A 21,032-nucleotide genomic window follows, 5' to 3' on the forward strand; every position below is an offset into this window, starting at 1 on the left:
GCTGTTGGCAGTATTATTTTGTGTGTTATGAATGCTTCAGATGACTGGCTGGCAGTCAGAGAGCAAGCTGCTAATACTTGCACGCTTTGTTTGGGGTTTTTAGTGAATTTAGATAGCTTAAATGATTCAGGGTATAGATAACTTAAATGATTCAGGGTAAGGAACACCTAGGATTCCCCCTCCCCCCCAGATATGTATCCTTGTATTTTGAAATACCACCTTAAATTCTTGTGTTCCCACCTCACAGTGTACCCAAGGAGATTCTTCTGCAGGAAATGATCCCCATCATGTGGAGAAGATATCTGAAATCAGTGGATTATAAATCCTGGAGTAGCCTGCAACAAAAGCAGCTGTCCTTTCAGACCTCAGGAGCTTGGGAAGGAAGACAGGAAAAGATGTTAGCAAATGAGTGTTCTAAGGATGCTGAAAATATTAAATCTGAATTAGGTCACACAAATGAGAGCTTTCTCTTAAGCAAGATTTAAGCATTGTGTTTGTATAAAGAAAACCATCTTAGAGGATAATTAAAAGCACTGTAAGTGGATACTTGTTCTCTGTGCGTGAAACACTGCTGCAGCACAACCATTTCACATCAGGGCTCTGTGTCTGCCAGAGGCAGTGTGAACCGTCTGTGATTTCTACACTGGGAGGTACAGTAATAGTTCTGGCATCTCTTCCTCAAGGATCTGCATACTGGAAGTGAGTGCAAGCAAAGCTGTCCCCTTCGGTGGGCCTCTTTTTTCCCCTTTTCCTCAAGCAGCTGGCAGAGTTAGGCTGTTCCTGCAGGATGAGTGTGAATTGCTGCCGCTCAGTGCCAGCCAACAGAACGGCCGCCCTTAAAGGGTGCACAGCAACAGAGTTGCTGAGAACAATGCATTTTAGCTACCTTTGAACTGGTTCCTGAGGAGGGCTGGAACAATTAATAACCGTTGTTTGGGCCCAAAGCGGAGCAGCCTCTGAGCGAGCAGTCAGGATGTGTGTGGTTTTGGTATGACATCCATCTGAGCACATGATGCTTGGTAAGTGCTGGAGCCTCGGTTATGATTCACTGGGGAGAAACATGGAAAACAATGTCTGTTTTTCAAGTGCTGGAGAAATTAATTTAAGGTTGGAATCCTCTACACTTCCATTAAAACAAACCTGCCCCAGTAGCTTCAGTGCCCCTGTTAGGAGGGAGGGCTGGGTGATGGGTACGGCTGGTGTGACAGCGTCCCCCTGCCCCGATGCCTGCTCAGGGTCCCACCAGTACCAACGGGCTCTTTGCAAGCCCCTGGGGTTGCACTGGCATCTTCACCACCGAGGATGGAGTCCAGAGTTACACATGCTGATCTGGAAGGCACAGTGGAGCTTGGGGGATGGTGTAGCTGTTTGGACAGCTGGATTTATTTGTAGTGTATATTTTTAAGTTACTTTTCAAACAGGGTCAGAAATCCTCCTTTGTAATTTTCTGCCCTTCTGTTTGAACTGCGAGATGTCTCTCTGCTGGTTCAGTGCCTCTGGAATTTTAAAGCTAATTGACTTTGGTGATATATAATTATCTTCAAACACATGCAATTTGAGTGCTCCTTCAGACAAAGCATCTAATATCAACACAAGAATGACCTCTCTCAATAAATAACCATCTAAAGGAAACGTAACAAACTTTCAGTTTCTAGTAGCAAATGGATTTTAAAGTCATGTCTGAGGTGGGAATTATTTAATACTGTGGAGCTGAGTATCTTCATGTCCAGCTGTTTTGCAGACAGCTGTAGGGTTTGCTGTTTCCAGTGAAACAGGAGGGGCTCAGAGGTGCTGGTGTGTTTCCACAAGGGCACAGCTATCCTGTTACTATTCCACACAGCACTGTAAAATTTTCAGCTGGGCTCAGGAAACACAATACCTGCAGTGGAAGGAGAAGCTCCAGGGTTTGTTTGTTTGGGTTTGTCTTGGGTTGGGTTGGGTTTTTTTCTTTGTACAGACTGTACAGTTGAAGGGAGATGAATTGAGGAGAGTGTTTTGGAGGAGTGAAGTATAAACGGTTCCCGGCCTGGAAGAGTTGTTCTAATTTAGAAGAGGCAATTATTTGCCTACAGCAAGGGCCAGGGTGTGGTCTGCCCAGATTGCTGAAGAGAGCTGAGTGATTTGGGGTATCTCTAGGGAAGGGCTGCCCACTGCTGTGCTTCCTGGCTTCAGACTGAGCCCAGTTCCCAGCCCCTTCTTCCACAGCTTTTCTGCAGAGGCGTTTTGGTGGTGGTGTTTTGGCAGCACAACCACCAGTTCACCAATACTTAAGGCTGTGGGGGTTTGTTTAAAGTGAGGAGGGGTGAAATAGGTGCTGTTGTGTAAAATGGAAAATCTTCTCTGCTGGGAAGTTTCTGCAGGTTTGCACATCGCTGGTCATGTGGGAGCCCTGCCCCTTCCCAGTAATTCCACCACCAAGCTGTTGAAATCCCAGTTCTAAGGAAAAAAACAAACCCCAACAACTGGTGTAGCTAAACTATTGATTTTGGTTTCATTTTATGAGTTTCATTTTTGGTGGAGGAAAAGAGTTTTTCCTCTGCAAGCCAGCTTGTGCTTATTAAAACAAAACACACTCATTCTGAAGAGGGATGATTTTGTTTTCCTCCAAGGCAGTGCAAAGCAGGACTCTCATGGAGCTCTGTGTGGCTTTGCAGCCTCCAAATGGTTGTCTCAGTTGGAGCAGACCAGCTAATATGTAGTTGCAAAGTAAGATGCTGGCTGGGTGCCACCAAAGATACTGCAGTGCAGCAAGGAGCAGGAGCCGTCCCCGCGCGGCATTGCCTTTCTCCCTCGCACAATGACTTTCTCCATGCCCTTTCAGGTTGCTGTTTCCCAGGCTGGCTGATGGCTGGTGTCCAGGTACAGCAACAGCCTGCAGAGCCCTGCTGGTGGTGGAGCAACGTGCTGGCTGCAGAGGGCTGTAGGAGGATGAGTCTGCTCTGCTCGGTAGCTGTAATTCAAGATGGGGCTACTGTACTTTAGAGCCTGTTGTGCTGCTGCTAAGTCACATTTGCATCAGTCATTAGCTCAGAGCAATGCAATTCCAAACTTTCCTCTGAAGGCTGTTGCTGCAGATCAGGCTCATGAAGTGTGACACCACCCAAGCTGGCAAGGCAGCCCTGCCAGAGCGTGTTTCCTGGTGGGCCGTGTGCTGGGGGCGCAGATCTGGCCTGCAAAGAATGGCTCAGGATTCTCAGAGAACATCTTGAGCACCAGCTGTGAAAAGGTTAGATTTTATGGTCGATTCTGCTAATCTGCAGCTGCTAATTAGTTAAAAGGGACAAGTGATAGGCTGGGGGGTGGGGGGTGGTGGTGGAGCAGAGGGCTCCAAACGTTACAAATTGCGTTGTTAGTCTGTTGGCTGTTCCCTCCTAAACATGTCAGGGGAATTTGGCAGAGACACTGAGCTGGGTCCAGAGCTTCTCAAGTTTCTGGTTGCCTGGTATCACATTAACCCTAACTTGTACCGGGGTAAATGAGCTGAGTTTTGATGCAGGCAGCAAGAGCAGATTTCTGTACAACCCAGTGGCTCTTGAGCAATCTGAACCGTAGTGCTGGACTTGTGGTAAGATCAGCAAAGGTCCTGTCCCTGAACACAGCAGAGATCTGGACTTCATCTAAAGAAAGCTCACAGCTTTTCTAGCCCTGTGAGAGGGCCCAAAATAACAACAAAGGTCTACAACAGTTTTTGTTTGAAGAAAGCATCCCAGAGAAAAAGAGGTTGTTGGACAGAGAGATAACTCAGGAGTGGCATGAAGAAGCGGGGAGCGATGGCTTTGTCTCTCTCCTGGTACAAGACCTAGGGCTGTAGCAGACCAGGCCAGTGGATTTTAGGTTAAAAAGAACCAAAAAGAGCCCATGAAATGGTGCATGTGTGTGTGTAAAGAGTGGTGTGGAGTTGGAGGATGTGTGTACACCCGTGCTGTTTTGATTCCCCATGACATGGAGAAATCAGCTTAGGGTAATCTTTCTGGTTTTACCTAATGGAAAACACCAAGCAAGCATTAGGGAGAACAAAGTATTTAGTTTATATGATCCTGCAACATTTTCCTATAGCATTTTTGTTGGTAAGCTTTGGAGGTCCTTGTTTCCCTCTTGTTAGAGTAGTATTTTTCCCCTCACCCTTCCTTTTGGAGAGGCCTTCTCAGATATTGTAACAGGCAGTAGCTTCTTGCAGTTGTACCTTATGTGTCTTAATTTCTAGTGCTGCAGAAAGTACTCTGTCTCTTTTCTCTCCTTGCCCAGTACTCATCAGAGTTTTTTACAGATTGCTTCTTGTGTATTAATTTGTTCTGCCCTGCTTTAAAAAGCAGGGGGGAAACAGCCTTGTGTTTCACCCCCTTACACACTTTCTGCTGGCTCACTGCTTTGCCTTTATTGCCAACTCTACTGCTGTATGGAAACAGGGATGTCTCATGGCCAAGTACAAAATCAGTTCCATTTGAATTGCAGTGACTGACAGGCTAATGACCTGAGGACATCTACCCAGATTTACTGCTCTGTACTAGTTTGAAATTACCCTTCTTAAAAGCAGTTGTAATTCAGTGATTCTGAGGTAAGTGCAGTGGAGTTTGCTTCTCCTTAGTTTTTTGTGTGAGGACTCTTGCTTCCTGCCTTGATGCTCCCTGCATTCCACTGGTATCAACTTTTTGTCTTCTGAGTGAAACAAACCTTTTCTTGGACTTCAGCAATGCCTAGAGAATATTGTGGTGTTAGGAGGCAGAGGGGGATTAATGGTGTGTTAAATGAGGAGGTGGCTGGTCTTAACAACACATGGTCAGCTGACCGCCTGGGTGCAGCTCTAGGCTGAAGAAAAGCGTTGGCTGCCAGAGCTTGGCAATGTAAGTCATGGATGTCTTTGCAGAGAGGTGGCTGACCAGACAAAGCTGCTTCTCTGAGGGATTCTGTACCCTCCTCAAAACCAAGCCAAACACCTTGTGCTTCTCAGAAGGACTGAAGGTTGCATATCTAGTTACAACCTGTGGCAGCAGTAAGTCCCTGACCTCTCTCTCTGTCTTTGTGCGTTAGAAACAAGACTGCCAACGGAGATTACCGGAAGGAGCACCGGGAGAGGAGCCGCAGCCCAATCGAGAGGGCTGCTGCCCCAACAATGAGCCTCCATGGCAATCATGTCTACACCTCAATCCCCAGCCTGACCATGGATCAACCTCTAGCACTGACCAAAAACAGCACGGATGCAACCCGCACAGTCGGCATCACCCCTACACTGACTTCTGTGGAACGGCAGCAGGTACTGGCCTGGGGCTTGACGAGAAACTCTGCGTGGTTGGAGGAATGCTTGCTGTAGACACAGTGAGGACTCCTCAGGCATAAGCAGAACGTGTTGGGAGTTGCAGTAGGTAGGTGACACTGTTCTTCAGGCCAAGGGTGTCTGAAATATGCACGATGAATGTCCCAGCTCATCGTGTTCAGCACCAGTGATCTGCTGATGTTTAAATGTCTCTGTCACTTGGCCTTCCTGCTTCTCCCCATGCTTTGCTGAGCCTGTAAATGGATGCACGTGTTTTCACTGGGGATGCAAAGCCCGTGGCTGAACAAAGCTCCAGGACTTGCTAGGCAGGTAAACAGGGTGTTCTGTGCTCCTCCTGGAAGATGGTGTGTGCTGCACTCCCCTACCACCACTGCTGAAGGAGAGGTGCTGGCACAAAGGGGCAGTCTGCACTGAATTTGCCAGGTGAAAGAAGCTGGGATGGCCATGATTGTTTCAGCCAGCCAGAAGCATTCACTGTGTTGGTCAGAGCAGCATTGTGCCACTGTCTGATGGCTTTTCCTGCAGCAAAGTTTATTTCCATGTGCTAGAGTGTTTTTGTTGTTCTGGCTTTGGCCGCCCATCTTGTACCTGGCATTTGTTTTCCTTCCAAGCTGCTGCAGATGAGCCATTCCTAGGCAGGTTTCTTGTATCAGCTGCAGTGTTGAGGCATTGAACTGCACGTCCCTGCTGTGGTGCCCTGCAGAGGGTGAACACTTGGAGCAGGTGATCTCTCAGAGGCTGGGACTTTTTATGTGCAGTTTATGGATCTCCTTGTGCCTGGAGCTGTGTGGGGTTTCATGGTGGCTGGTGACACGCACACACTCATCTCCTAGCCCTGGCTGTGCCTGAGGGCCTGGCCTTGCAGCAGCACTGCTGCTCTCTTGCATCACTTGGCAGGCAGATGGGGGTTATTGTTCTGTGCAGAAGGGCTCTGCTTTGCTGCCGTGCCCGGCGATGACAGAGGAGGAAGGGACAGGCTGCCAGTGACGACACTGCTGCCCTTTGACAGTGCTGCCACTGCGCCTCGGCCTTGCAGCCAGCACCGCTGACACTTATCTGGCCTGTTTGACTTGGGACCATTCCTGCTGCCTACTGCCAGGTTCCTCCTCCTTTGTTATCTTTGACATTTTGAGCCAGATTGCAGTCTGTTTTCTTGGGAAAAGAGGATGTTGAGTTAAGAGCACAGAGCAGAAATCATACACCAGAAAAAGGGTGTTGAAAGTAAGAAACCCTCACCTGAGTCTAAGCACCAGACTTGCTAGAGTTAGATACTGGTTGGACTCAGTCTTAAAACTCTTTTCCAGGCAAAATGATTCTGTCATGAGTTGTTCTCTTGGGTGGCTTATTAACTGTCACATCTTGAATAGGATCCAATCTTACTCTGCTTCTAACAGAGGTGGGGGAAACCTACCCTGTTGCTTTGAGCAGCACAGGGCCGTTGAGCTGCTGCAGCTGCTGTTCCTGCACTTTCGGCCTCTCTCTGTATTTCCATACAAATGTGGCTAGTCTGCTCCATGCACCCACATGCACAGAAGCATACCAGGGATTCCCTGAGATGTCTTCTCCTGCATCTCACACCCTTCATGGTGTTGGTATGTGCATTTTTCAGACATGCTGGTCTATGTCCTGTGTCTGAAATACTCTTCTGAGGAGAGAAGCACATAACACACATCTCAAAAGCTTGCATCGATGTTCCTGTGCCCTTGCTTTGTCTAGGCCAAAAGGCCACTGAATGATGCTAACTCCTTCCTGCCTCAGTGACTCTCTGGTGTGCTGACTGTTGTGGGCATGCTGCAGAGAGCTGTGAAACAGACAGGAAATTGAAGTTCTTGTTGATTGCAACAGCTCTGGCCATGTTTTGGAGACTTGACCATTAACTTCCACTGAGTATAGCAAAATGGGCTCCTTGCATCATAACAACCCCAAAGATGCAAAGCCAAAGCACTCCCATGCTGGTGTGTTTGCCCTGCAGTCACCTGGAGAAACTGGGACGTGTCTATTCCCAAGGCCTTGTTTCCGTGTGACATTTACATAGCAAACAGCTACAGGAAGAGCATTTACTGTTCACACTTGGTACGTTGCAGAACTGAGATTATGAGTGGAGGTTTGGGGATTTGCCTGTGTTAAGAATGAAAAATGATAATGGTTAGTAACCGATGCTGGAAAGGCAGATTAGCTCCCACAGGAGAGTTCTTGTGGTCAGGACTGGCTCAGGAGCTCTTTGTGTTTGTTCTACATCTTTTGGGGCTTACGATTTTGTGGCTGAATTAGGTGAGGAAAGCTTCACTTCTCTTCACTTCTGTATGAAAAGTGCTAATGTTAAAACTGGACAAAGGCAACAAGTACCTGTAAAATCCCAAAAGCCCCTCAGAGCCCTGGGACCAGGAGGGGATGTGGCCATTGACTGGAATGTGTTGACATTTAGTTGTGCATATGTAATGTCTGTGAAGTGGAACCAGTCACTGTAAAATCACTGTAATGCTTTGAATGGTTTGTTTTGATACTGCCCTCCCTCTGTATGACTGCCTGCCACTGACAGCTCGGAGCTGTGAGGGGATGCAGCATGGGGTTTATTAATCAGACAAGGTTTGGGGTTTAATGGGGTTATTGATCCTGGACACTTGATGGGTTACTTCACTGCTGGCATTGGGCTCAGTGTCTGTACAGCTCAAGTGATTAGGCAGTGGACTGCTGCAGTGTGGCTCTGGCTGCTGGCCCCCATGAGTGACAGTTTGTGTTTCTCTGTCCTGTCAGAACCGTCCATCTGTCATCACCTGTGCTTCTGCCAGCACCCGGAACTGTAACCTCTCCCACTGCCCCATTGCCCACAGCGGCTGTGGCTCTGCCGTGCCTGCCTACAGAAGACCCTCCAGCAGTAAGTGACATCTCCACACTCCTAACTGCCTGGCCAGAGTTAGAGGAGAACAAGCTGGTCTCACTGACCTGAGCAGGGGTGCTCTGGTGCATTAACAGGAGGTGAAACAACAGACAGCTCCGTGTCTCCTCTCTGCCCAGCGCCAGGCTAGCACAGGTCCTCTCCCCAGCCTTTCTGCCCATGCCAGAGCAGAAAGCACCATTGAGAACTGAGGAGAGACTTCTCCTTCTCCTTTGAGGAGCCTCTAAATTTAACACAGCCCTTTCAACTCAGAACTGCTGGTGCACAGTTTTGACAAATGCCACTTAACCAAAGGGCATGGCAGTGTACCAGTAGGGAGGGAGGGAAGAACCCAAAAGGCCATGCTAGAGGAATAAGAAGAATTGTTACTTTAAAAAGAGAACATCACTGTGTTAAGAACTAGAAACTGAAGGAGGACTTAGAGACACCAGTAGATAGGGATCCAAGGTGTTAGAAGTTTTCTAGAGGGCTTGTTTCTTGCCTGAGGAGAGCTGTTCCAGTGAATGCCCAGCTCTGTTCACACAGGCTTTGGAAGAGCAGGGCATGGTTTGTGTAAAGACTTCTCTCCTGTCTCTAAGAGATCTTTGTGCACGGCACTCCTGTTTGTGTTACGGTATTTGCAGATTGGCTTGATTGATCCTATTCAGTCTGAGGAAATTGTTGTTGTTGTTATTCAAACCCTGCCTTTTCAGGTTCTTGGATCTCTTGTAATACTATTGCAAGAGGATTATATCTGTCTTGCAGTACTACACTATTTTAATACTTGTAGTACCTAGTGGAGAGATGATGACTGAAGTATGTAAAGTAAGATGAGTCCCCAAAGTCAGCTTTTAGATTGAAGTCTCCTTACATCTGCTGGTATCTGCAGGCTTGGGAGCTGGTTTGAAGAACTGTTCTCAACTTTAGTTCTTTTAAAGCCTAAATATAAGTTGTCTGTGATTGTTTTGGGAGAGGGTTTCCATGGCATCAGAGCTGTGGCTGCTACTATCCTGGGGGAAACACAGTTGTCTGTTAAATGCTTACCTGTTGCAGGTCACAGAATGCAAAGAATATTTAACTCCATTTGTCACTATCTTAATTTTAACTCCTTCCATCTTCCTCCCCAGCCCCTTCAGAACAGTTCTGTTGTGATGTAAAGTGGGGTGGAAGGGACCTTAGTGATCATCTACTCCAACCTACTAGCCATGGCAAATCTCAACTAGATTTGGTTGCTCAAGGCCTCATCCAGCCTAGCCTTGAACACCTCCAGGAAGGAGGCGGCCACATCTTTTATGCTGACATGATGGGAAAGGGGAGAAAATAGGGGGATTATGACCCCAGTGGTACTGCAGGGTAAGAGATAACACTGCTCTGCCTTCTTCTCTGTTTAGCTACCACCGCTTGTGACCCGGTGGTGGAAGAGCACTTCCGCCGAAGCCTCGGCAAGAACTACAAGGAGCCTGAGCCAGTGGCAAACTCCGTGTCCATCACGGGGTCAGTGGATGACCACTTTGCCAAAGCACTTGGGGATACCTGGCTTCAGATCAAAGCTGCCAAGGACGGCGTCTCCAGCAGTCCGGAGTCTGCCTCACGGCGGGGCCAGTCTTCCCCCTCCTCTCATATGGTCAATCATAATCACTCGCCCTCTGTGGTCTCCTGAGGAGAGGACCCTTGCCTCGTGAATCTGCATGGTTTGACTGAGCTTGGAACAGTGCTGACAATAGTGTTGGGGGAGGGAGATTAGTTTTCAACACCTGGGTTCATGTACTCACTTTTCCTTTTGTCAAAGGGTGCCCTTCGAGACGATAGCAGGAACTATTTCATAACGATCCATACGATGTAGCATCCTTTTTTCCTGCCTCAGTTACCAAAGAAACCTCCGCTGCAAATCCGCTGCCCCTCCCGAGCATACCGCGCGCTAACCCACAAAAGCCATCACGCGTAGAGTTGGTTGACCCAAACGCTTCTTGCTTCCATTAGCTTCTCGAGACTAGCATTTGTCTGGTTTGCTTCCATTGCTTTGGGGTTGGTTGGTTGGGTGTTTTTTTTTGTGTTCCTTTTCCCTCTGTGAAGTACTTTTGTATGTATATACTTGAAAAGAACTGTCATGTGTGATTTGCACTATTGGAGGAGGACTGAAGTTGCGTAGCAGCTTTCCGGAAGACGCGAAACATTTTGAGGGCAAACTGCTGAAAAAAAAAAAGGGTTTAAGGATGACATTTCTATCAGCTTGAGGTTTTATTTTTGTTTTGGTTTGTTTGGTTTGTTTTTTTCTTAAAGCAAAACAGCTTAGAAGGGGAAGTCTCATACAGGTTATAGGTCTTTCTCTCGTAGATTTCAGGTGCTTAGTGCTTGCAACTGGACTGCATCCTGTACGGAACACGGGCATTGTTTCCTGAACACTGCAGTTTGTTAGCGCAGAGCCGCGGCCGGAGGGCTCCATAGTGCTTCCCCACGCATGCGTTCCGAGCAATAGCTGGCATCTATTCGTGTAGGCAGCAGCGTAGCTAGTGGCTTTGCTCTAGAAGTTAGTTGATTTTTGTCAGTAACAACCCTAGGTATACTTACTGCTGGTACAGTTGTACTCTATGATATTTGTATTTGATATTCACTTTAGCAGCGGCCAGCGAGCGAGGACAGCCTTGGGACAGGCCTCGAAGGAAGCGGGTTGGAGACAGAGGACGGGATGGCCCTTGTGCCACCCGGCCCCAGTCTCTGCCTGCGGTGCTGGCTGCTGGGCTGAACTTGCTCCCTAGCGCTGAGTCTGTGTGATCCACCTTCACCTGGCTGCAGGCACCGCTGCCGCTGCCTGTCCTGGCTCTAGAGCAGGTGGCTGCAGCTGGTGACGTAGGACCTTTGGTGGTGTTGAGCTTGCTGATTGATAGCCTGGGCTGGGTGGCAGCATACATTCCTCCAGTAGAGAGCCTTCTGCAGCTGTTACGCCCTTATTATCATTTGCTAGATGAGTAGCTACTAACTAGACGTTAGGCAGTAGAGGCAGGTGCTACTATTACCAGCTTCTCTTCTCATTCAGTAACCGCTCTCCCCAAACATTCCACCTTCCCAGTACAGTTGCAACTAGGGCTTTTTTCTGATACTGGGTTGCCCGAGAGGATTGGTTCCGTGTGGGAAGTCAGAACTCGTTGGCTGATGAGCAACACGTGATGTATTCTGGGCTATGTTACAGTATTGGGTCCATTGTGGCTTGTCTTTTACCTTCTGTTTTTATACAAGTTAAGCTATTTAATTCAGAAGAGGTGCAGGGTCAAGAGGCCCGGAGATTGGCTCTTACTCTGGTGGGAGAAGGCGGCTGCTCGATTTTCTGCAAAGACACACACCCCACCCCCCACCCTCACCTACGCCCCAGTTTCACACATTTCACTACCACCTTACTGGGTAGTCCAACGCTTCCTTGCTTTGGCATTCAGTACCCTACTCTCTGTAGGAAGATTGTTAAAGAAAAAAGAACACTTTTTTTATATAGGTAACTTTAAGACCATCGTTACGCTGTGCGTAAAGAATGTACAGAGAAATTTGTAGGTATTTTTTGAGGAACAATTAATTTGTTAATGATATGTAGCTATTTAATTTGTTTTTTTTTTCCCCCCTCCCCCCTTTTCCTTTATTGTAATCATTCATTTATTGTTTTGGTTTGTTTTTCTTCCCTTGTGTTTGGAGAAAAAAGTTGATCTTTTTTTTTTGTTGTTGTTGTTTGTTGTTGTAGATTTGTCTTGTAATACGAGTTAAAAAAGAAGAAGTGCAGGAACACAGTTATTCTATGAGGACACTGCATTAGCATTAATAGCCACTAGTTTGTTATTTGCTACGGGCTACTGAGCGTTGTAACAGTAAGATACTAATACTGTAGATGGACTCTGTGGGGGGAAAAAACGTGACTCCTCTTTCTTGGTCCAACGGGAAGAAGATGCTGTTTTGTAAAAGCTAGTCTTTTCAAGTGGTAGCTGTTTTACAAGGTCACATTTGCTTATCTGAGATAGGTAAATGGATTTGAGGGCAATAAAAGGTTTCAATGTGCTAGGTCCAGGAAAAAAAAAACCACACGAAAAACAAACCACCAGGCGCAAAAGGTTCGTTGGGCGCAAATGGCGTCACGAAAGCCAAAGGGGGTTGGGGGGGGGAGGCGGCGGGAAGCTAAACGGAACTCACCGTCGTGCCACGGGGTGAGGCTTCTTCACAGAGCCTGGTTATCTACAGCTCAGTTTGAGAGTCTCTCTGTGTTTGTAAATCTGTAATATACCCTTCTTTGTGGCCTTGTTTCACCTGGAGAAAAAAAAAGGTTTGGCAGGCCATCTTTTTTTTTTTGTACTTAAAAGTAGCCTTAAAGAACAATAAAGTGCTCTTAAATCACCTGCCTGTGCCTGCCCCTCTGTGCCGCTCCGGGAGGGGGCAGGGGGCTTTCTGTGCTTCAGAAGCAAGCCACTGCTCAGGTCCTCATCCTGCTGAAGACAGCCTCCTCCCCTAGGACAGCCGCCCCGGTGAAGGGGCTGGCACAGCTGTAGGCTGGGCAGGGGCTTCCCTACAACTGATGAGTTTGGCAAGAAACAGCTTCCACATCTACCAGGTGCTGCCACAGCAGTGGTGGACAGAAGCATCTCTGGCTTTGGAGGACCCCACAGGCAGCAATCCCAGGGAGCAGGCCATGAGTCTTTGCCCAGCGCTGCCCTCCTGGTTGGGCTGCAGCTGCTGTTCTGCTCCAGCGGCAGCTCCTGCACAGTTACAGGTTGGGAAAACAGTTGGCCCAGCAGTTCTGTCAAGCCAAATGGCTCTAATGCTCCTTCATTTTGGTTTGTCCCTCTGCTGCCCCCAGTTTTGCCCAGAGAACAGAGATGATTCCCTAACCACAACAGCTGCATTTCAGATGTAGGCACCCCGGGCCCTGTGTGTTCACAGATTGCATTGGGTGGGAGGGGACCCTGCAAGGTTATCTTGTAAAACCCCCTGCTCACCCAGCACGGGGAACAGCTCTTTCACAGCTCATTCCCTCAGCTTAATCCTAAAACATGCTCTACTTACCTGTCTTAGAGGTAGTTGGGTGAACCTGACCAGAGCCTTCAGAGGAATTTCCAGAGGGTGTGGTGAGGGTGCCTCCAGCATTAACCCCTGAAAAAAAAGGGGATACAAAGCCCCAGTTGGATTAGCAGTGCCCACATGGCAGAGGGCTGCTCCTGGGGGGTGGGAGATTCCAGGAGAACACATCAAGAGTGATTAGTTTAACACATCTGAGAAGCAGCCTGCTACATACCCATGGAAAGAAGCCTAAATAGAAGCTGTAAGAGCTGCTGGGAAGAGGCCAACTACAACAAGCCTCCCAGGCCTCTCTGTCTGCTCGCTGAAGGGAGCTGGTTTCCTTTTAGGAAAAAGCCACCCCTCCATCAGCATCCTGGGGCCTACATGCAGTGGGACAGGCAGCTCTGCTGTCTTCCAGGTCAGCAGCTTAAGGGAGAGTTCTGCTTTCTGTGTGGTGAAAGGAAAGCTGCAGGAAGCTTTTCCTAGCATGTGATTTTCCCTAATGAGCAGCAAGCAGTAATTTTGCACGCAAGGGCAGCACCGTGGCCTAAAGAGACAACCACACACACTTCATACTCCTGTTAGCAAGTCCTCCACCATTTGCAGCAGCTTCTCTTTTTCTGGGAGCTGAATGAAAGGCAGCTTGGACTCAATGAGCTTAAAAGTCTTTTCCAACAAAAGCAATTTGATGTCTCCAGCTGCTCATCAGTAATTTCACATCCCTACACACAGAACTTTTGCTGACTGAACTCAAACCTGACGCTTCATTCTTGTAAACAAACAGACCTGGACTGACACATAGGGGATTGAGTTTGGCTCCTTCTGCCAGCACTCACTGGGTGACCTCTCCTGAATCCAGCTTCTGTGGGTTTCAAGCTATAGACTCACAGAATCATTTCAGCTGGCAAAGACCTTCAAGGTCATCCAGTCCAACTACTCTACCAAGTCTGGGGCTAAACCTTGTCCCTCAACACCACACCTGTGTCTTTGAAACACCTCCATAGAGGGGACTCAACTGCCTCCCTTGGGCAGCTTGTTCCAGTATTTCAGAACACTTTCCATGAAGAAGTTTCTTCTATTATCCAACCCAAACTTCTGCTGCTCAACTTGAGGGCATTTCCTCTTGTCCCATCAGTTGTTACATGGAAGAAGATCCCAAAATCCACCTGGCCCCAACCTCCTTTCAGGGAGTTGTAGAGAGCCAGGAGGTCTCCCCTCAGCCTGCAGACTAACAACTCCCAGTTCACCTAGCCACTCCTCACCAGCCCAGTTCTCCAGACTCTTCATCAGCTTCACTGCCCTTCTCTACACCTGCTCCAGCACCTCAATGTCCTTCTTGTAGTGAGGGCCCCAAAACTGAACCCAGGATTGTGGCCTCAGGATTGCCCAGCACAGGGGGACAATCACTGCCCCAGTTCTGCTGGCCACACTATTGCTGTCCCACCAGGATCTGTGCTGAGCACAGTACCCTGGAGCCAGTGGGGTGCAGAGGCTCCTGCCACTGTTGCAGAGAACACGGCAGGGAACTGCTGCAGGGCTCTCAGAGCAGCCCCAGTACTGCCCCCAGTAACTGAATTGCTGGACTTAAACTGGTGGAAGCACAACTCTGGAAGCTGTCACCAGCTCACCACCAGACTGGAGCTATGGCTGCACCAGCTCAGAAGATGCAGCACAGACAGCAGCTGAGGAGGCACTGAGGATGGGTTGAAGGCTCCCAGAGGGGTGCAGGATCCTGCTAGAGTGGGGACAAATGCAGCTGGTCCTAGAGGGGTAAATCAGGTAAGAGAAGAAAGATACAAAGCTGGTGTGCAGCCTTGCTCAGAAGCCTCTGTGGAACAGCAGAGCTGGGAGCACTGACTGCTCAGGCTGTGCTAGCCCCTGACAGGAGGAGATTGGGGGCTCACCCACAGTGCCGTGTGAATGAGGACTGCTCCAGTGTCCACACACCACACCAGGGCCTCAGGCTGCTTATAAAGCAATGCCCTGGCAAAGCACAGCAGCAGCTCTTCAGATGTTGTTTGTGCAAGGGCTCTACTCACCAGAGCTGGCACTAGGCTTGGCTTAGGGGACCATTCACCACTATCTTTAGATCCTTCTTGAGGAACAGTGAAGTAAGAAACCAGGCCACATCTTCCTGGTGCACTGAAGCTTCCTCTTCATACAGCTCTGAGAACAGACAGGGTGCCTCCAGCTCTCTCCCCTTTGCTGACAGGCGCCACACAGCTGGGCCCTGTTGTGTTGAGGCACACTTCATCCCTGAAGGGCCCATGACAGGAAACACCCCACTTGAATCACTAAAATACACCAATTTAATACATTTTAAACCCCTCCTTCAAGGGGAACATTCTGCCCCTCTCTGTGGACTGGTTATCTCCAGAGCACTGAGTGCAAGACAGCCAGGATGGATAACTGCACAGCAGTTACATGGGGCTCCCAGAAGCTGCCCTGCCCTTCAGGCCAAGCTCTGCTCTCTTCCCTTGGTGCTCTCCTGTCACGCAAGGCAACAGCACTGCCTGACTCCAGAGCTGCACGAGGGAGATCTCCTCAGAGCAGGAGAATGCTCAGTTCCTGTGGTAAGAGGCTTGTCTCTGGCCTTTACACCCAGAGAGGTGCTGGAAGGCACTCAGAAGCAGCACTCCTCACCAAGAGGGACATTTAGTACACATGCAGGATATTTTTCTCCATCCACAGGGCACAAGCTCAAAAGGGACCAGCAGACCTGGGTGGATGTTACTCACCTCTGCATGCATGGCAAAACGAGGAACAGAACCACTTCAGGGTGCTTAACTTTCAGTCTTAGAACCTTCTTGATTGCAGCAAAGCTCCTGAGTGTATCCAGGCCAAACCTTGCTCATCCTCTGTCCCAGGGAGACACTGGCACCAGCTGCTCATTTCTGTAGAGAAGGTAAGGGGAGATCAAGCCATTTCCTCCTGGACCTAAAGCCACACACAGCACTGCTCTCCCCAAGTCCCTCATCTCAGATAGTCATAGAACCACAGACTGATTTGTGTAGAAAGGGACTTTTAAAGCTCATCTAGTTCAGTGCCTCTGCAGTCAGCAGGGACATCTGCAATTAGAGCAGGCTGCTCAGAGCCTCAAGCAACCTGACCAGGAATGCTTCCAGGGATGGGGCATCTGCAGCCAATCTGGGCAACCTGTGCCAGGGTCTCACCACCTTCCTCAGATGACACCAATGTACACAACTGAAGAGGCACACAGAGGGACCAGTGCCAGATGGCTCCCAGCATGAGCTCCTCCTGTGCTGCTCAAGGAGGACAACATCATAGTGAAGGCAGCTTCCAGCTTCATCTGACAGCAGCATCCTTGAGGAACACGAAATGGGAGTTTAGCTTTGTGACATGATTCATCAGCCAGCAAGGAGCTGACCTGGGGAGTTTCCCAGCTGCTAAGTGTGGTATCTCCAGGGGGTTTGCACCCAACTGACAAGCCCATGGTTGGCATGGGACTAGTCAGCCACAGACACTCACTGATGTGCAGCAATACTTCAGGAGATTTCTTTTTCTGCTGCCCACTTTTATACAATGACAAAGTTACTGACTTCAGGTAAGCATTCCCCTCTTTGGATGACACCAAACCCTTTCAATATGGTTTTGCTGCAGGCCAGCCAGTTCCACTGTGCTCTGCTCAGTCTAATTTTACATTGTACTTTGCTAAGCAGCAGCTTCCTTAAATTCCCAGGAGAACATCTGCCTTCTCTCCATCACTGACACAGAGGCATCTGCCAGCATGGAGCTGTGTCAGCTGCGTGCCTGTGACATTTAGTAGGCAGAAAGCTGCTTATCTTAGAAGTGTTTGCTCACTTGGGCAGATGCTGCACACAGAGAACACTTCTGAGAGCATCCTGCTGCTCATGGTGGAATCAGTGTTACTTTTCTAACTCAGGAAAACACAAGCTCAAACCTCCTGCTTCCTGAAATACTACACTGGTGTGGGTCTGGTTGTACCCATGGCCTGTGTGCTAAAATACACACGGGACACAGCTCCCCTTAGCTCAGCTCTGGTTAGTTAAAAGGAGTATAAAATACAGAGGAGTTTGCTGCTTTCAGAGACAAAAACGCTCCGACTAGTCTAAAAAAAGAAGAGTTCTCAGCCTAAACCCAAACCTGTACTCTCCACTGATCCACCTTGAGGATAATGGAAAGAACTGACAATACTTTAAGCAAGAGCCTTTGCTTTGCCTTTTCCTTCCAAGTGAAAGGTTCTGGGATTCCTGCTAGGAACCACAGAATGTGATAGGTGGAAAGGGACCTTTAAAAGTCATCTAGTCTGACCCCCCTGCATTCAGCAGGGACATCTGCAACTGGAACAGGCTGCTCAGAGACCCAAACAACCTCACCTGCAATGGTTCCAGGGAGACTGAAGGAGTTGGGGCTGTTCAGTCTGCAGAAGAGAAGGCTCCAAGGTGACCTAATTGTGGCCTTCCAGTATCTGAAGGGGGCCTACAAGAAGGCTGGGGAGGGACTTCTCAGGATCTTGGGTAGTGATAGGACTAGGGGGAATGGAATGAAGCTGGAGGTGGGGAGATTCAGGCTGGAGGTGAGGAGGAAGTTCTTCCCCATGAGAGTGGTGAAGCCCTGGAATGGGTTGTCCAGGGAGATGGTTGAGGCCCCATACCTGGAGGTGTTTAAGCCCAGGCTGGATGAGGCTCTGTCCAGCCTGATCTAGTGTGGGGTGTCCCTGCCCATGGCAGGGGGGTTGGAACTAGATGATCCTTGTGGTCCCTTCCAACCCTGAATGATTCTATGATACTATGAGGTATCTCCCACCTCTCTGGGCAGCCTGGGCTAGGGTCTCACTACCCCCAGTGTAAAATATTTCTCCTTTCTCTCCAGTCTCAATCTGTCTCTTTTAGCTTAAGCCATCATCCCTTGTCCTTTCATAACAAGCCCTGCTAAAAAGTTTGTCCCCAGCTTTCTTCTCAGCCCCTTTAAGCACTGAAAGGCCACCAGAAGGTCTCCTCAGAGCCTTCTCTTCTCCAGGCTAAACAACCCCAACTCTCCCAGCCTGGCCTCACAGCAGAGGGCTTCCAGCCCTCCTATCATTGCCCTCTAGAGCTGGCCCAAACACTGCAGAGGGGGTGTCTCAGCAGAATGCAATAGAGGGGCAGAATCCCCTCCCTGCCCCTGCTGCCCCCACCGTGGGGATCAGCCCAGCACATCACTGTTGGCTGGCAGTACTCAGTGCCAGCTCATGTCCTGCTTTTCACTACCAGCACTCCAAGTCCTTCTCCACAGGGCTGCTCTCCAGCCCTTCATCCCCCAGGCTGCAGAAAATCTCAGACTTGTTAACTTCTCCAACAGAAAATAGACATATCCCAATAGCACCACAAGCAACACAGCATCATGCTGGGGTTTGAAACAGCAGCAGCAGAGCCCTTTGGAGAAGCAGAACCTGAGTCCTGCAAAGCCAGCAGCACCAGCACCACACAGGACACAGTGGGATCCTAGGGCTCTTGTTTTAGTGATTTTTTCATGGCAAGAACAGATTTCCTCACAATAAAAAAATAATGCTTTTGTTATTGCCAGGAGTCCAAATGCCATCTGCAATGTGAGTCAAGCTATGACCTTTCAGGATGATGCAAAATCAGCAGTAATAAATCAGCGGTGACTTTGCTGACATGCCTGTAACTTCAGTGACTTAAACAAATAAACAATTTCTGCTTGGAAATACAGGAAAGAGGAGTGTGGGATCCTCCTCTTGCTCTGCTCTGTTGCAGCTGAACTCAGGATGCAGTTTTGGTCCTACCAGTTCTCACAGGAAATGTGGAAAATGCCTGGGCAAAGGCTGAGGATTAAAGCCACCAGCAGACCCACCCATAACACATCATGAAAGAAAGAGAAGCTAATGAAGGCAAGAAGAAATATTATCCTCTTTATAAGAAAAGCCTGCTCCTTTTAACAGTTGCCTCATGACACATCCCATCTTCTCTCCACTTTGTCCTTCTGTGACACACTCCCAGAGCAAATAATAAGCATTTTCCCCTAAGAGAAGTGTTAAATGTTACCACCCCAGCTAAATCTAGCTTACAGATAAAGCTGCTGCCTTCCTCTCTCCTGCTGGCCCCTTCCGTGTCCCCATCCTCCTCTCTGTTCCTCACACACAGCACTTGAGAGGAGCACCAGAGCCTCTCACACAACTCTTGGGCTGCAGGAGCCTGGAATCCCTGGTCACAAAGTGTCTTGTGGCTGGCATAAAACTAGAGCCACTTGCCAGTGACTGCCAAAGGAAAATCTGCCCCAAATCTGCAACTGTCTAGGGAGTTCTTTGAACTTTTTCTCAATTATTAAGTAAGTTCTTCCCTGGAGCTACTAATAGTGTGGCAATCCATACTCAGAACACTGATCTCCAGATAAGAGAATAATGAAGAGAAACCAGAGAGTGAGCCCCATGTGATTAGCTGCCCAGGACATAGCCTCTAAGGCTGGTGTGCAGAGGAAACTCAGCATCACATCTGCCAAAAGTGGCATCTTGCTGTCAGATGATCAAAAGGATTAGACTCTGAGACTGCTTTGCACTACTCCATAGCCATTGAAAAACTACCTTTCTGCCTGTACAACATTCAGGAAGAGATACAAAGCATTGATTTGATATTATTAGCACAGACCTCAGCTGATTTGTTGGCTCTTTGTCCTGCCCAGAGGCCAAGGCATGGAACAGAACAGCACCAAAGGGTTTCAGCGAGTAGAAGCTTTCTTGCCATGAATAACTTTATTAGAATAAACTTTATTAGAATAAACCAAACCAGGTTGGAAGAGACCTTCAAGATCATCATGTCCAACCCATCAACCAATCCAACCCACCCAAACAGCTAACCCATGGCACCAAGCACCCCGTCAAGTCTCCTCCTGAACACCTCCAATGACGGCGACTCCACTGCCTCACCAGGCAGCCCATTCCAATGGGCAATCACTCTTTCTGTATAGAACTTCTTCCTAATATCCAACCTGAACCTCTCCTGGCGCAGCCTGAGACTGTGTCCTCTTGTTCTGGTACTGGCTGCCTGGGAGAAGAGACCATCATCCGCCTGTCTACAACCTCCCTTCAGGTAGTTGTAGAGAGTGATAAGGTCACCCCTGAGTGTCCTCCTCTCCAGGCTGAGCAACCCCAGCTCCCTCAGCCTCTCCTCACAGGGCTGTGTTCCAAACCCCTCACCAACTTTGTTGCTCTTCTCTGGACTCGTTCCAGCAAGTCAACCTCCTTCCTAAACTGAGGGGCCCAGAACTGGACACAGGACTCGAGGTGTGGCCTAACCAGTGCAGTGTACAGGGGCAGAATGACCTCCCTGCTCCTGCTGGCCACACTGTTCCTGATGCAGGCCAGGATGCCATTGGCCCTCTTGGCCCCCTGGGCACACTGCAGGCTCATATTCAGCCTACCATCAACCAGTACCCCCCAGGTCCCTCTCTGCCTGGCTGCACTCCAGCCACTCTGACCCCCGCCTGTAGCACTGCATGGGGTTGCTGTGGCCAATGTGCAGAACCTGGCACTTGGATGTGTTCAATCTCATGCCCTTGGACACTGCCCATCTGTCCAGTCTGTCCAGGTCCCTCTGCAGAGCCTCTCTACCCTCCAGCAGATCAACTCCTGCCCCCAGCTTGGTGTCGTCAGCAAATTTACCGATGATGGACTCAATGCCGATGATGATGCAGTTATTTTGGTCATAGCTCAGTGAACAGTTGCAAGGGGGTAAGGTAGGAACACTGACAGCTCACCATGGGGCTGTCTTGTGCACTCACAGAACTCCCTGAAGCCACACCATGAGAAAATATTTCACTAGAATTTTTCAGGAGCAAAATTAAAGCCAGGTTATTATCCATAGCTACATTTGGAATTAA

The 21,032-nt window shown here is 48.9% G+C and overlaps 2 protein-coding genes across 4 annotated transcripts in view; one reads left to right on the forward strand and one right to left on the reverse strand.

The window, feature by feature from the left end:
• VGLL4 (vestigial like family member 4) overlaps positions 1-12,515 on the forward strand; it is a 109,167-nt gene extending 96,652 nt beyond the window's left edge. For all 3 annotated transcript variants that reach the window (XM_068162681.1, XM_068162682.1, XM_068162680.1), the window contains 3 exons: positions 5,029-5,251; positions 8,027-8,147; positions 9,539-12,515. In XM_068162681.1, the coding sequence (XP_068018782.1) occupies positions 5,029-5,251; positions 8,027-8,147; positions 9,539-9,807 (613 nt within the window). In that variant the 3' untranslated portion in view covers positions 9,808-12,515. The remainder of the gene's footprint in view (positions 1-5,028; positions 5,252-8,026; positions 8,148-9,538) is intronic.
• A 665-nt stretch (positions 12,516-13,180) lies between these two features.
• The window catches only part of ATG7 (autophagy related 7), a 129,197-nt gene continuing 121,345 nt past the window's right edge, over positions 13,181-21,032 (reverse strand). Inside the window, exons 22-24 of the transcript XR_010990366.1 lie at positions 15,914-16,069; positions 15,215-15,431; positions 13,181-13,268 (exon numbers count right to left, since the gene is read on the reverse strand). The gene's annotated coding sequence lies outside the window, so the exon portion shown is untranslated. The remainder of the gene's footprint in view (positions 13,269-15,214; positions 15,432-15,913; positions 16,070-21,032) is intronic.

Source organism: Melanerpes formicivorus, unplaced genomic scaffold (genome assembly GCF_026170545.1).
Source record: "Melanerpes formicivorus ecotype bairdi unplaced genomic scaffold, bMelFor1.0.p_v2 SCAF_66, whole genome shotgun sequence".
NCBI lineage: Eukaryota > Metazoa > Chordata > Aves > Piciformes > Picidae > Melanerpes > Melanerpes formicivorus.